We start from the raw sequence: 16400 nt of genomic DNA on the forward strand, positions 1-16400 counted from the left end.
TCCGTCATTCAATTGTATTTATTGAGTGCCTACTGTTGCAGAGCACTATGCTAAATGCTTGGAGAGTACAATACAATGATGAACAGAAACAAGCTTACAGTCTAGATGGAGTTTACACATAGATTCATTTTGACTTAAACATTGGAGCATATAGAAGGTTAGGAGGTTGGACACATCCATGTCCACAGGAGGCTTATAAGATGTCTTGTCTTCATGTAACAAGTGAGGAAACAAAAGCCCAGAGAGGTTAAATGACTAGCCTAGGGTCATGTAGTAGACTAGTAGAAGAGCTGGTATTGGGACAATGTCTCCTGATTCCCATTCTATGCTCTTTCTATTAGATGATGACATCTCAAAATATACCTAATTCAATAAAAAAAATTGCTATCCCATTCGGATATGGTATAACTTCATTTGATAAAACTCACCCTATAAATAGCCACTCATCCTAGGAAGAAAACTGTTGATGTCAGGTAGATAGCAAAAAAATGCTGTTTCATTTTTATTATTTGCATATCTTCTGGGAACATAAACTTATTTACTTTTGCAGGATTATAAGAGGTTTTTTCCTTTTTTAGAAAGTAATTTTAAGTTCATGCAAGTATGTAGATATGTGATCATGTATATTTTGCAAAGGTTTGGGACAGCAAAAGGACATTTAACCATTTTTTACATTCAAAGAGCTCAGATTGTGAGCTCCTTATGGGCAGAGATCATAACACCAACTCTGTTGCACTTGACTCTCCCAAGCATTATACACTGGTGTGCACACGTTAAATGTCTAATAAGTACTACTGATTGCTTGATTTTGAGTTAAGGAAACTGATTCTACTCCCACATTTCTAACAGGAGACTAAACACCTTAGTTATTCAGATACCGTGAACTGAAACTTGTTCTCAAGTACGTATGTCAGGTCAAAATGTTGTATATAGGTTTTCAGAACCCTACCAGATAGTTATTTTAAGCCCAACAAAAACACTTTCAGAATCACAAATGCAGTGTTAATAAAGGCTTAAATACAGGCATACCAAATCAAAGAGTTAGGTTTACAGAATTGCTATCATTCTCAGAAAAACAGCCCTAAGAGTTATTTTTAGTTGATCCAACTTTTTTTGGAGACAAGCAAAGAGCTCCTTCCTCTGGAACCATTTAAAATGGGAAAATGGGAAAAGTGGCCGCAAGGTGTTTATCAGAGACCACAAATTTCAGAAGTCAGACTCTGTGTGTCTGGTTATGAACCCTTGATACCATGGAGGTTTTGATTTGGGAGCCGACAGCCGAGCAAACACATAAGTGGAGCAACTGAACTTCTCTGTCTCATTCCCCAGTGCGAGGGGCCCTGCTGAGTTCTAATAGTAAAAATCACATATTACTGACATGAGAAGAGGTAGATCATAGCCAGATTTTTCAGACCTTGAATTATGTTGTAGGCATTGCCGGTGAGCAAAAACCATCATTTGACTTGTAACAAAGAAGCTCTACTGTTTGACTTGTAAATGAAGAAGTTATATTCCCATGGGGCCAGTTTGGGCTTGGAATCACACTTTTTGGTGGGGGGGAAGAAATTGCAAGGATTTAAAAAAAAAAATTGAAGTCAGATTTAATGAGAAAAGACATCCAGGGTCATTATTTATTCTGCCTGAATTGGCTCACCCATTTAGAGTATTACTACAGATGACGTTGCTAATTATCAAAACAGGTTTAGAAACAGTGTGGAAAAAACCAACTAGTGGAAAGTGTGATTGGTTCAGGTTTAGAATGTGATACATCCATTCTAGTATTTCCCTCCCATATGACAAATCCACCTTATTCTCTTGAAATGGCCAAAATGTCTATTATTCAAGGACAGCACCTTTATCTCTATTGTACTTGCCTCATAGCCATGGCAATGCCATTCAATAATTCTGTCAAGTGCTATCCTTTTCTTGGTGACAGAGTGCTAAACAGTGATTTATTGCTTGACTACACATTGCTTTCATGAAAGTGATTTGTTTAAAACAACAGTAAAGCGCTAAATAAATTATTCATTGCTTGCTAATTCTTCACTTTTATGTGCTATAGTAAGCTTCAAATAAGCAGCCCGTGAGGCATTTTATATTTGCCACATTATCCTGGCTAATTTTTTTCCACTAGAGGATCTCCAGGGAAAGCCCTTTCTTCAACTTTATCCATGAGATTGTGGCAGAATTGTCTTTTTCTTGCTCCCTTCCTTTTCCCTCCAGCATGCCTGCTGCTTCAGCCCCACTATACCTCCTCATAAATCCAGAGCAATAAATCATGGTTGACAGTGGCAGTTAGGAAGAGCCTAGGTGGTGATTCAATGGAGAGTCTAAACATTTAGCAAACAAGCCAAACCTTCCACTTCTGATTGTTCATTTAATGCTGAGACCTCAGCCTCCAGTATCTCCATCCCCATAAAAACTCAGCAGCTTTTTTAGGGCATGAGCTTCTTATATCTTTCTCAAAAGTGCTGGCATTTTTATGTGGGTCTGAAGATTATTAGATCAGGTGTGTCAGAGCAATTGAACTGTCCAAATACCATTTTTTACTTTGTACACATTATTTTAGCATTCCATTTTAAGTTATTATAATCACTTAAAGCTTTTTGAACAGGTAAACATGAAGATGCCTACGTTACTATCATTTGGATGGTGATTTAGGACAGTTAAGGGCAGATTTAGTCTATAATTGAACCTTTTACCCTTTCCTGGAAGCTCTGCTTGGAACGATTTGTTTGGTGAACTCCTTGATTGACAAGTGACTGTGGCCTTGTGTGCAAACTGGCTGAGGTTTTTATTCCTCTCCAGGGAGGATTTTGGGTCTCTCAAAGGCTTAACTTCTGATGAACAAAGAGGTTGAGCATCTGTCTTTGTTGTATCATCACAGAGAGAGCAAGAATGCAGTGTCTTGAGGGGAGGATGGAAGGTGGGGAGAAATGGATTGCTTGAAGCATAAGAAATGGAGTTAAAGACAGGTGAGAGAATTTTTTGATGCAGAAAGAAAAAGGTTATGGGCTTTGCAAATGCCACTTTTTATCTAGATCACAATGATATTCATAAATACCTTTGATATGGGCTTGAGTTTTTCAGCACTGTGGGAAGAAGTTCAACACATGGACTGAAAGGTACGGAGCAGTTTTGCTGGTCTGTGATTCCCTAGGGCAACTGAAAGCCTTTATGGGAAACCTTTGTTGTTTGGATTCCTCCTTTTAAGCACTGGTTTATGATCTGCTCCTTCCACCCCCATCCTCTAAGTGGATCCCCCAGGCAGGATCGAATTGGTAGGCAAATCTGCCTGTTGAATGCCAGCCTCACCGAGACTGCATCTGATCTGTGGAAAAACCTGCCAGCTAATCCTTCACTTCAGGGATGTAATCCCCTCTCACTCTAAACCCAGAAGGAATGGGCTCTCAGGATATATCTTACTTCCCATGGCAGCAGGCACCCTGTTTCCATGCTCTTTTGTAGTAAAAGCAAAACTCTGGGTAAAAGGGGAGGTTGGGGGAGTCTGAATGTGAATTTCTGGAGTGGTGTAGGTGGGGAGAGTGTGTTTGTTTTTTTCATCCCCTTTACAATCTTTGTGGAGTTTCAATACCTTTTAAAGTCTGATAGTAAACTCAAACAGGTGGGAAGAAATGCAGAAAATATTCTCCAGCCACTCCCCTTCTTCAGAGCCTAAAATCACAACATCTCCAAGACGCCTTCCCCAAGTTAAACCCTCTTTTCCCTTATTCTGTCTCCTCTCCACATTGCCTATACACATGGATCTCTATCTTTTAAGTACTTGATATTCACTCCACTTCAGCCCTGCTGCATTTAGATACATATCCATAATTTATACTAATTCTATCTCCCCTTCTAAACTGTAATCTCCTTGTGGGCAGCGAACATGCCAACCAACTCTGTGTACTCTCCTGAGTATTAGTAAAGTGCTCTGCATGTGGAAAGTGCTCAAGAAATACCCTTGATTGACTGATTGCCCAAGAATTGGGGCTGGCAGGTTTTCTCCTGATTACCCATGACTTTCTTCCTTGCTGCCATTCATTTGTGTGTCTTACATCGCTCCCTCAGTAGCACCATCTTAGAAAACCAAGGTGCTTTAGCTGTGTAGAGTGTAAAGCACACACACACACACACACACACACACACACACACACACACTCACATATTCTCTGGTGAGCTGTCAGTAGGCTTGCCAAATATCCACGAAAGGAGAAGCTGTTAACAAAGGACAGTGTGGCGAGGGAGACTCAGGGAAGACACTGGAGCACGCTCGCCAATCAATTAGAAGCGTAACTAAAGGTTAGCGAGTCTCCCGTCTCTCTCTCCTTCTGAAAACAGAAAGATTAAATAGATTGATTCAAGCTGATATGCTTTGAAATGCCATAAAAGACGCCTCTCCTTGTGCGGTATTGATAACCTGCCTCTGCATATCACTGGCATTTTAGTTTTACTAACCGGAAAAGAAAGGAGGGGGTGGGTGGACACACTTTTTTTGATTAGTTCTTACTGCTCTGAGAACTACTTAATATCTTGGTGTTGCTGTGTGTGTGTGTGTGTGTAGTTTCACACCATTGTACACTGAGTTACAGCGTTTCACCACCCGTGCCGCCCTTAATTCCCACTTCAGTTGAATGGTTGACACGGTGAGAGACCAAGCTGAACTTGGTTATTTAGTTTACTGCTGCATTGTATCAGGAGAGCATCTATCCAGAAATGCTTGATGTGCACACCTCCATTTCTTTAGTGGAAGATTTATAGTCAATTTGACAAAATGCACCAAGGTAGAGAGACAGCATCGTTCTGTATTTTCAACAAACGGCCACAGCATCATTCTGTATCTTCAACAAACAGCCACCCTGCTGCCCCTGATAAGCATTCCTGGGCTGGTAGGGATTGAAATTTAGCACTTAGAGTTTTAATTGGCGTTAAGATCTGTTAAGCATATGCCCCCACTGTAGGAATGCCATCTGACATCCCAATAGGGTGCCCAGCACCTACTACAGGCTGGCATTCTGCTAATGGAGGAACTTTTTAAGCAACTGGCTCCAATGCGTTGTTCTGCCTATGAGAAGGAAGTTGGCCGTGAAGACCTTTAAATGCCAACAGTCCTTTGGGGCTGCCTCGAATTGTAAAGCCCTCCTGAAAAGTTTTGTAAGACACCTTCAGTGAGAGAAAGATTAAGAATATTCATGCATACTCCCGTGACTATCTGGAGTAAATCGATCTCCCCTGCAAGATCACATCTCCATCAACCTTGTATACCCCAACTGCGATTTTCTGTGCCATCTAAGCGCCTAGTAGCCACAATCACCATAACACTTCTGTTCTCATCTCATGTACTCTATCCCCCTGCGTGTAATTTTTTTTAATGGCATTTGTTAAGCATTTACTATATGGCAAGCTCCATTCTAAGTGCTCTGGTAGGAACAAGGTTGTACACAGTCCATGTCCCACATGGGGATCATGGCTTTAATCCCCATTTTACTGATGAGGGAACTGAGGCACAGAGAAGTTAAATGACTTTCCCAAGGTCACACAGCAGACAAGTGGCGGAATCACAACTAGAACCCAGGTTCTTCTGACTCCCAGGCCTGTGTTTTGCCCACTAGGCCATGCTCCTTCTCAATTTATTTGTGTCTATCTACCCTGCTATACCCTAAGCTTTTAAGAGAAGGAATTGTATCTTCTTTCTCTCTTTTTTTTTAACTATCCCAAGCACTTCTATATTGCTCTGCATTTCTGTAAATGCTACTCATGAGTGGATGTTGTGCCAAGTTACTGAGGATGGAATTATCTAGGAATAGAAGGTCCAGTTCAGAAGGCTTACAAGTCATTCTGAATGGAATTATTGTGATGGGCCTGGTGTCAGTTTTGAGAAATTCCTTCAAGGTGATTTAAGTTTTCCCATACTGTAGAAACTAATAATGGTAAAGTAATTGTCCTGGGATGTCAGAACCAGGAATGAAACAACTTTAAATAGAAACCCAAGCAGACTGGACACTTTAATCATCTGAAGTGAAGGGCTATGAGGCATGAACACATAAATGATAAAATAATAAACTTGGGTATTTAAATTCTCTTCCTGGTATGTGGATTGTTTGGGGCACAATTCCTCAAGTGCTTTAGCCATCCTAATGTCAAGCAGCATTAAGAGATCGCAGACATCATGGGCAAGAATGGACCTTCTTGGTGCTGAATTTTGTTTCCATGAATTTGAAATGGAAGGTGCAGACATGGTCCTTTTACACTCACTGAAGCACACTCGGAGGGCAGACCACACCTCTCCTCTATTTGCTTAACCTTGATTCCATTCATTGTCACCAAAAACACCTCCTTCTTCGTAACAGTATTATTTGTTAGGAGAAAAATGAGGTCCAAAGCAGGATGATTCACTAGGTCCTTCAAGACTTTTTGTTTTTTTCCCCCCAAATCATGGTGGGCACTTCAAATAACGATGGTGGATCCCCTTCCTCTTCTGAGTGGGAAAGGTGGAGATATAAGAGAGTGGGAGAAGTCCGGAGTGCTAAACCTCAGATTCAGCCTTCCCCTGGGCAATTCTGGTATTTCAATACAAGGTTTTATAGGAATAATTGTAGAACTGGATAATGAGAAATCAGCAATTTAAATTCCCATGCAATTCCCAAACCAACTGCCTGCTGACTATGGTACCTTAGCTTTGAGGGCAGGTAAAACTCATACATATCTGTGAGATGCATTAGTGTCTGATGAGCAGTGGCAAGTCAAGTAATCAGACTGCAAGAAAGTACCACTTGGAGGTCCGGGGGTTTGTGGTCCATATTAATAGAAATGAAAAGTTCCCCCCTGCCCTCAGAAGCTTATAGTCTAACTGGGAACATGAGCAAGCAACATCAGTCAGCATCATTCATCAATTCCATCACCTTGAATAGCCAGTTGACATTATCCATGAGAGCTTTCGAGAAATGTGTTTGCTTTTACACAGCTTTGCTGGAAACATACCAACTTCCATGCACAGTTGAGAACAGTTCAAAAACCTGTATTTCTACAGCATTTGTTGCCTGGACCACATTGGTCTGTCAGAAGAACTCATTCCTTTTACATGTGCTCAAATGATATTGGCTGCACAAGAGAAAGATCGCCTGAACATAGGTCTATTTCTGAACAGATTAGTCCAGAACAACATTAGTTCCTGAGAGATTAGTTCTGCTTGCATATTGTTGTCTGGTAGGTCTCACGTTAGGATACACTTGTATCCTCCAGTTTTCCATGCTCTGTTTGCCAGTCATTGACTAGCTGTTTACTGAAGTGTGTGAAGTGAATTGCGTGGGATTGGTGAGGACTTCTTGGAGTTATGCTTGCAGCTTTATGGGTGGGTATTGTGCTATGTGCCATCCAGGAACCATTACAAGGAAGTACTAGAGTGAGTTGATTGAGAGGAGCAAAGCCATGGGTTGTAACAGTGGAGGAAGTGGTCTTGAATGGATATTGACAAGGGGAAGGAGGCATTGTGGTGCACCCAAGCAGAAAAGGTGTCTGAGTAAGGCAGAGCTTGGATGAAGGTTATAGAGCAGGAGACAAAGGTTGAGGGTGATGAAGGTGGGGGTCTTGTTTACTAATTCCATTGAATTCCAAGTGCTTCATCTAGTGTTCTGCACACAGAAGGCACTCAAATACCCCAATGATCTTCCTGTGTGGTACAAGGAGTTAAAATGCTCTGGCTGAGAATGATTTTGCTGGCTTGGGGGAAGGGTCTGAGTAGTTCAGCATATTGGCTAGACAAACCCTTTCCATGTCAGTTTAGGCAAGGGCTTTAACAATTCATTCAATTATGCTAAGCGCCCATTAAAGGAATTCTAAGCCCTCCCCTGGGTCATTTCAGTTCTCTGAGATTGTAATTGTTTGAGACTAACCATGATTTCTTTTTTTTTGCCTTCAGGTGATTCTAATTCTGACAAAGCTGTATGACTACAACCTGGGGAGCATCACAGAGAGCTCACTTTGGAGGTATGTAGATAAATTGAGCTAATAATTACCAAGTTACTTAAACACCAACACTATTCTCTTGTTGCATTTAATTGGGTTCTCTTTTCTCCTATGCAGGGGAAGGTTGACTCAACCTGCCTTTTTCCTCCTTCTCTTGTTGTTTCCAGCTTTGTCTGCTCTTCTCTTTAGTGATGAGTCTGAGCCTTGGGGACAAGATACTGTTTTTCTCACCATTGTTTCTCTCCTCATAATTCAGTTCGGGACTCATTTTTGTTTGTTGCTTTTCCAAGATATGGTCTTGCTGAAGGCTGATAAATTCTTGTTTTTATTTGTGCGTGTCCCAGCATTGATGAGAGAAATCAGCTCTGTTGGGCTCTTGCTGCAAATAGCAGCAAAGATGTTTCCTAGGCCTGCAGAAATTTTCACCCGACCTGCCAATTTGCACTTGACCTAACAGTGATGACCTCACCCCCTCCCCAGTTTATCAAATGTCTTCATCCTCATTATCTTTGTCACCATCATGCAAAGAGCTTTGTGTGTCCACTTTGTACAGAGAATCTCATAAGCCTGAGAGAACTTAAATTTCTGTTAAAACCAGTACTGCTCCTCGGCCCTGCTTCACTTCTGTCAAAAGTACCCTCTGTACACAAGCCCGGGAAATCCCCTTAGCAAGTCAAAGAACAGCAGGTCAGTGACAGAGCTAGGACTAGAACCAGAGTGGTCACTGGCCCTTGCAGATACCAGCCACAGACCCACATGATCTAGTGCTTTTTTCAGTGGGCACACACACTAACTCTTCACCACATAGGCAAAGTGATGTCTGAGCCACCAAAAACTCCAGCATTTCTTGGAGGATTCCCACCCTATGATCTTGTTCCAGAGACATTGCTTTCTTTCCTAGTACCAATCATAATAATAATAATTGTGGTATTTCAGTCCTTCAGTTGCCAGGCACTGTTCTAGGCACTGTGGTAGATACAAGATAATTAGTTTGGACACAGTTCCTGTTCCCCAGAGGGCTCACCATCTTAATCCCCATTTTACAGATGGGGTAACTGAGGCATGACAAGGAGCATGTCTTTTGTATTGACTCTACAAAGTACAGTGCTCCGCACACAGTAAGTGCTCAACAAATAAGGCCGAATGAATGAAGTTAAGTGACTTGCCCAACAACACACAGCAGACAAGTGGCAGAGCTGGGATTAGAACCCAGCTTCTTCTGACTCCTAGGCCCTTACTCTATCTCCTAGACCACATCTCCTCTAAACCACAGGCATAAGGAGTGAAGCAGAGATGGAAGGAAGATGGGCACTGAAAATAAAAACACCAGATCTAAAGGCTTCTGCCTGGTGCAGACTAATGGTATTTTGTGAACATTTACTGTGTACAGAATAAAATACAATAGAGGTGGTAGACATGATCCCTGCTATCCAAAAGTTTACAATCTAGTGGGGGAGGTGGACATTAGAATGAATTACAGAAAGGAGATGTAGCAAAGTATAAGGCTAATAATAATGGTATTTGTTAAACTCTTATTATGGGTCAAGCACTATTGTGAGCACTTGGGTAGATACAAGTTTATCAGGTTGGACGGTCCCTGTTTCACAAGGGGCTCACAGTCTAAGTAGGAGAAAGAACAGACATTTAATTCCCATCATATACATGGCAAAAATCAGGTACAGAGAAGGCAAGTGACTTACCCAACAACAAGCAATTGACAGAGTAAGGGGTAGAATTCAGGTCCTCTGACTCATAGGCCCATGTTCCTTCCAATAGGCCATGTGTGTAGGATGAGAATTCAAGTACTTAGGGAAGCAGCATGGCAAGAGCACAGGCTGGGGAGTCAGAGAAAATGGGTTCTAATCCCAGCTCTGCCACTTTTCTGCTATGTGACTTTGGACAAGTCAACTAAGCTTCTCTGCGCCTCAGCTACCTCATCTGAAAATGGGGATTAAGACTATGAGCCCTGTGTGGGGCCCAGACTGTGTCCAACCTGATTACTTTGTATGTACCCTGGCACTTAGAACAGTACTTGGCACATAGTAAACACTTGACAAATACCATGATTATTTCAGGCCAAAGTGCATAGTTAATGCTGAAGGGAGGGAGAAAAGGGAGGGGAGATTAGAATTAGGGAAGACTTCTTGGAGATATGATTTTTACAGGTTTGAAGATGGGGTTAGTGAAGGTCAGATATGAAGGGGGAGGTGGTGAAAAGGGGTTGACAGGGAGAAACAAAAGATTCAGGTAAAGTAAGAAGGTCAGTGTTATTGGAGTGAATGTGCATCTTAGGTTTTAGGAGTCAAGCAAAATTAGGCAAGAAGGGAAGAGCTGTTTTGGTGCCAAGATGGATGGGCAACCACTGAAGGTAAATGAGGAATAGACTAAGGGTTTTTTTTTTTTTTTTAGAAAAATGATCCAGGTGACAGAGTGAAATATGGCCTGGAGTGGGGAGAGGCAGGAGGTCAGTAAGGAGTTTGATGCAGTAGTCCAGGTGGGATATGACAAGTGCTTGGACCAGAGTGGTAACAGTTTGGAGAGAAGAGGAAGGGACAGATTCTAGAAATGTTGTGAAGGTAGAACTGACAGGGTTTAGTGACAGACTGAATGTTAGGGTTGAATGAGAGAGCCTTGTGGAAAGAACATAGGCCTAGGAGTTAGAAGGATGTGAACACAGTAATCACCAAATAGATACAATTGAATGAATGAGTGAATGATCTAGGTTCTAGTCCCAGCTCTGCCATTTGCTACTGTTTGACCTTGGGCAAGAAACTTAACTCATCTGTGCCTCAGTTTCTTCATCTGTAAAATGGGGATTCAGTACCTCTTCTCCCTTCACCATAGACTGTGACCCCAATGTGGGACAAATATTCTGATGTGATTATCTTGTATCTATCCTACCACTTGCTTCAGTGCTTGACACATAGTAAGCATTAAAAAAATGCCACAATTGTTGTTATTTTTGTAATGCCATGGTTTTGGGCTTATGACTCAGGGAGGGTTTTGGTATCTAGAGTGATGGGATTGTTAGGGGGTAGAGAAGGTTTGTGAGGGAAATGAGTTCTCTTTTAGACATCCAAGTTAAATTGTCTTGAAGGCAGAAGGAAATGCGAGACTGTAGAGAACAAGATAGAGCGGGACTGGAGATGCAGATTTGGGAACCATCTGCATAAAGAAGGTAGTTGAAGCCCTGAAAGTGAATAAGTTCTCCAAGGGAGAGGGTGTAGATGGAGAATAGAAAGGGACATGGAACTGAGGCTTGAGGGACTCCCACAGTTGAGTGGGAGGCAGAGGAGAAGCTAAGAGACAGAGAAGTATTGGCCAGAGAGAGAGAGAGGAGAACCAGGAGAAGGCAGTGTCAGTCCAGCCAGGGTTAGGTAATGTTGCCACGAGAAGAGGATGGTCTACCTGTCAAAGGCAGCTAAGAGGATGAGGATTAGGATGGTATAGAGGACACTGGACTTGGCAAGAATGAGATCATTAGTGATTTTGGTGAAGGGCTGGAATGGAAGGATTGAAATCTGGATTTCAAGGGGTCTAGATGAGTATTGGAGAAGTGGAAGCAGTAGTTGTAAACATTTTTCAAGGAGGTTGGAAATTAACATTAGGGGATAAACAGAGGGTACAGTGTGGTCTAGGGAAAGATTTTTTTAAGATAGGGGATACATGGGCATTTTGAAAGCCGTGGAGAAGGAGCCATCGGAGGGTGAGACAGATTAGCTGTGAAATAGAGTGTCCTGTATAAAACTGGATGAATGGCCATGGTAGCTACAACTCAGACTTTCTGACTCTCTGGCACAAGACCTTTCCATTGGACCTCACTTCCTCTCCCACTACAGGGCTCCCATTTACTAGAATTCCTTATCCTATACAGTACTATATCAGAGGGAATGACTTCTCTTTGACCAATACTACTGGTCTCACAGATTGTTTAGTATCCTTGGCTAATTAATTTTGTAGTTTTCCCGAGTTGACTAGTGTTAAGCAGGCTTTGCATTGATTAAGGCCAACACTCCATCAGGCGTCCTAGAGACATTTCAGTCAAGCAAGCAATCTTTGCTATTTATTGAGCACTTACTGTGTGCCAAGCACTGTACTAAGAGCTTGGGAGAGTTGGTAGAAACATTCCCTGCCCACAGTGAGCTTACAGTCTAGAGGAGGAGCCTACTTTTGAAATATTCTGGGTGGGGATTGGCTTTTGGCTATTTAGAGTGAGACGCTTCTTCCCCTCCCTCCTTGAGGGCTGAGCCGGGGAAACTCATCTGTTTGGACTTAGTGGTGAATGGGGTCGCAGACCAGAGTTCTGTCCCTAAGACCCAGGTAGAATGATGATCTACATGTCCAAATAGTTAAAAAGACAACCGACTTAGGACCTTCAGAAAGAGCAGAATGCCTGAGTGCTGAGAGTGCTTTTTACAAATGTGATGAATAAAAATGACACACTTTGAAACTTTTGTTTTGACAAAGAAAAAGCAGTGGTGAGCAGGCATTCCCCAATAAGGGGTGGGAGGGAGTGTAATGACAACAGCTCATCTGTTGGACTTGAGGCAAACTGTTTTTAAAAACCATTCTCAGCCATTGGCTACCCAGGCACCTGCCGCTTTGGATGAGGAGGAGGTGGCAGTGACGGAAGTAAGTTATCCCCAGGGCGTTCTTCCTGCCGCTACCTCGGTGAGGCAGCTGCCGGCATTTACGGTGTATTTCAGGATATGACCAGTTATAATTGTTTTGGTCCATGAATTCATGGATTCTTAGTAACCCAGAGCAAGAGAGGCAGCCAGAACCGTAGAGTTTTCTTCATGCTTTGTAATTCTCACAGGCTCAGTATGCCCTCAACAACCAAAGTGGATATCACTAGACCAAAGTGGGTATCATCAAACCAAATGATGGTAGTGATGCTTGTCTACTTGTTTTGTTGTCTGTCTCCCCCTTCTAGACTGTGAGCCTGTTGTTGGGTAGAGATTGTCTCTTATCTGTCATCAAATTGTACTTTCCAGCGCTTAGTACAGTGCTCTGCACAGAGTAAGCACTCAATAAATAAGATTGAATGAATGAAATGCAGAGTTCCCACCCAGAACATTGATTACACCCTGATCCAACATCTAGCCTTCTAGGCTTTATAAAAAATTGTCTGTTTTGTAATTCAAAACCAAAGAAAATGGAGGAGAAGGATGAGCTGTCACAGAAAAATGAGCTGAGTTCCCTTTCTCCACTTCTGTCCTGTTTCTCCATTCCCCTACATCACAAAGAGGATTAAGCTTTGATATTTGGAAGAAGATGGGGTTTTACTATACTGAAGTAAGATATATTTAAAGGTTGAGATAAATAAAATGTCAAAATCCAGATACAGAGAGGCTAAGAAAAATAAATTCATTTTTTTTTTCTTGAATTAAGGTAATCAAAGCTCTCTGGGAGATATGCTGAGGTGTTAAGATAGTTCTGCTCCAATCCCTAAGGGGAGCAATATTGTGTTTTCTTAAAAGGATATTACCTTTTATTACCTAATTGCTTTATATTTGACATTTTACCCAATTTGATATGCTATTATTCACTGAATAGTGAAAAACAAAAAGAAAAATTTCCCAACAATTTAAAATTACCTTTCTGCCTTCTGAAAGAATGGTGGTAAATGTTAAGTCAAAGATGGAGAAATTGACCTATTTTATTCTTCTTGGTGGTTCTGATCTTATTCTATGGCCTTGGGACAGCCACAAAGCTTATCTTAGAGACTATGTCTTGAATTTCCAAAAGATAATGAGGCCAGCTAAATTTTAATTAGAATGGACACATACCATTCTAATCAGGAACCATAAAGTGGTTTGAGATCTCATGAAAGATCCTTTTTGCCTGAGGTCCAGCTATAGTTTTTCTGGGCTACCTGGGGAGCAGAAAGGAATTCAGATTCTCATAGGCTTGAGTTGGTTCATCCAATATGGTCTTCCCCTTAGCCTGAATGTCCAAGAGTGAAATTCATATAACAACTCCTCCTTCTTCATTCCATGGGTAGCAGTGGAGTTGGTAAGGGGTGGTGAGGATAGGGAGAGGAGTTGGGGAGAGGAATGGAAGGGGAACTCTAATGCATGTTTCCAGGTTGACAGAATATAAAAAAGAATTTCCAGGAACAGAAAGATCATATCATCTTTTTGAACCCATCAGGCATGTTCCATGAACACATGATGTTTTCATTTCTGGTCTCTGGAGGGAACAGTGCTATGTCCAAAGTCTTCTGGGGTTCCGTGGAGATCTATCAATGATCTATCAATTGATCTATCAATCTACCAATTTGAGTGCTTAGTTCATTATTCATTCATATTTATTGTGTGCTTAATGTCTACAGAGGATTGTACTAAGTGCTTAGGAGAGTGCAATATGACAATAAACAGTCACATTCCCTCCCCAAAAGCTTACAGTCTAGTGCTTAACTAGTGCTTACTGTGTCCAGAGCACTGTACTAAGCGCTTGGGAAAGCACAATACAAAAGAGTTGGTGGACACATACCCTGCCCACAAGGAGTTTATAGTCTAGAGGGGGAGATGTACATTAAAATAAACTATTGGTATATATATAAGTGCTTGGGAACTCTGCATGGGGTGAATGTCAAGTGCCAAATGGGTTCAGACCAAGTGTATAGGCAATGCAGAAGGGAGAGGGATTAGGGGGTTATGAGGGTTTAGTCAACCAAGAGATGAGGAGGAGGAACATATTCCACTTGTTTCTGCAAGAAGGAAACCAAACTATCAGGAAAATAATTTCATGTTGGATTTTTAGCAATCCCTGCCCCCACCCTGAGGGGCGCAGGCAGTGCAGGGCAGAGTGTTTGGACCAGTGGTTCATAAACAGGCAAATAATCTGAAATTTAATTTACTCCAGAGATTGGCCAAGACTCCTACAGGCCTCTCCTTTTACTGGCACATTCCCATGTGGAAATTCAGGAGGAATCAAGAGGAGGTAACCCCAATTCTTGTTGCTTTGCTTAGTCCAGAATTATTGAAACTCATAAAGAAGAGATGCTGGGAGCCTTTACTGAGGGCAAAGAAAACGTTTCCTAAGATAAAACCTAATTCCTTTACCAGAAAGCTAGACCAGAAGCTTGTGTGGGCAAAGAATGTGTCTGTTTATTGTTATATTGTGCTCTCTCAAATGCTTAGTAAAAGCACTCAATAATTACGATTGAATGAAATACTCAAGAACGAAATTATATGATGGTAATTTTTGTATTAAATGTTCAGTGAAGTGCTAGTTAACACGGAACCTATTTTTCCCTCTGTAAATTTCCCCTAGGATTTATGGTCAGGGCCTGGGCCATTTAATGAATTTTCATCCACTTCCATGGCTTTGGGAGCTTCCACACTCCTTTTTTCACTTCTCTCTCTCCTGTAGAACCCTTCCCTCCCTCTATCCCCCCAGGGAAACTCATTTGTTTTAGTGTGAGACTCTATTCTTAATTTACTGTCTTCCTGCTTTCTCACTAAGCTGTATATTTGTTCAGCCTTACAACAATAGCAAGCCACCTGAGGTTCACAACCCAAGGTCCCTTGGGTTGGGTCAGGGTTGATTATTCTGGACTCTGGGCCTTGCCTGCTTTTTGGGCACTTTCCTGCTCCTCATCCCCTCCCTAGAGGACAGAGAGAGCACAGATTGAATTATGCATATTTTCCTACTTTCTGCCAGTCCTGATCCAAGGTATGTGAGGAAGAAGCTTAAAACCTTTGGCTAAAAATGCTTCCTTCAATTATTTTCTTTAGATTTTTCTTATCCTGCCTGTCAGTGTCCATCATTACCACAACACTAGTTGTGCACTTTATAAGGGCAGAGGCCATACCTTTTGCTTCTGGGGTAGTCCCAAGGCCATAGCCCAGGACTTTGGAGTACGGCTTAGTGGAAAGAACCCGGGCCTGGGATACTGAAGACCCAGATCCTGTCTCTGCCAGTTAACTGGCTATATGATCTTGGGCCAGTAACTTCTTTGAAACTCAATTTCCTCTTCTATAAAATGGGGATTCAGTACCTGTTCTCTCTCTGCTTGGGACTGTGAGCCCAATATGGGGCAGAGACTGGAGATGCCTTCATTGTCTTGATTGTTCCCCAGTTCCTAATCTAGTTCTTGGCACATAGTAAGTGCTTAACAAATGCAATTATTGTTGTTGTTGTTGTTATTACTATTGTTAGATTGAAATTTGGTAGCACCTTCAAACATTTTTTGAGTGCTTACTGTATGCAGAGCACTGTACTAAGCGCTTGGAAAGTACAATTCAGCAATAGAGACAACCCCTTCCCTCACCAGGCACCTCTCAAGGAAGAGCCTATTGCTTTGAACAGCAGATGTTACCATTTCACTCAGCAATGGTGAAGAAAATGGGTGAGGAGCAGTATAGTTGCTGCTGGAAAGGGAGCAGAAACACTACCATTCAGGTCCACAAATTCCACTCTAACTC

At 41.9% G+C, this 16400-nt stretch overlaps 1 protein-coding gene across 1 annotated transcript in view; it reads left to right on the plus strand.

Annotated features, from left to right (window-relative positions):
• The window catches only part of SORCS1 (sortilin related VPS10 domain containing receptor 1), a gene marked incomplete at its 5' end in the record, with an annotated part of 364626 nt that overhangs the window by 117528 nt on the left and 230698 nt on the right, over positions 1-16400 (plus strand). The window contains one exon of the mRNA XM_029080271.2: positions 7919-7986. Coding sequence (XP_028936104.1) covers positions 7919-7986 — 68 coding nt within the window. The remainder of the gene's footprint in view (positions 1-7918; positions 7987-16400) is intronic.

This window comes from Ornithorhynchus anatinus, chromosome 16 (assembly GCF_004115215.2).
Source record: "Ornithorhynchus anatinus isolate Pmale09 chromosome 16, mOrnAna1.pri.v4, whole genome shotgun sequence".
NCBI classification, from domain to species: Eukaryota; Metazoa; Chordata; class Mammalia; order Monotremata; family Ornithorhynchidae; genus Ornithorhynchus; species Ornithorhynchus anatinus.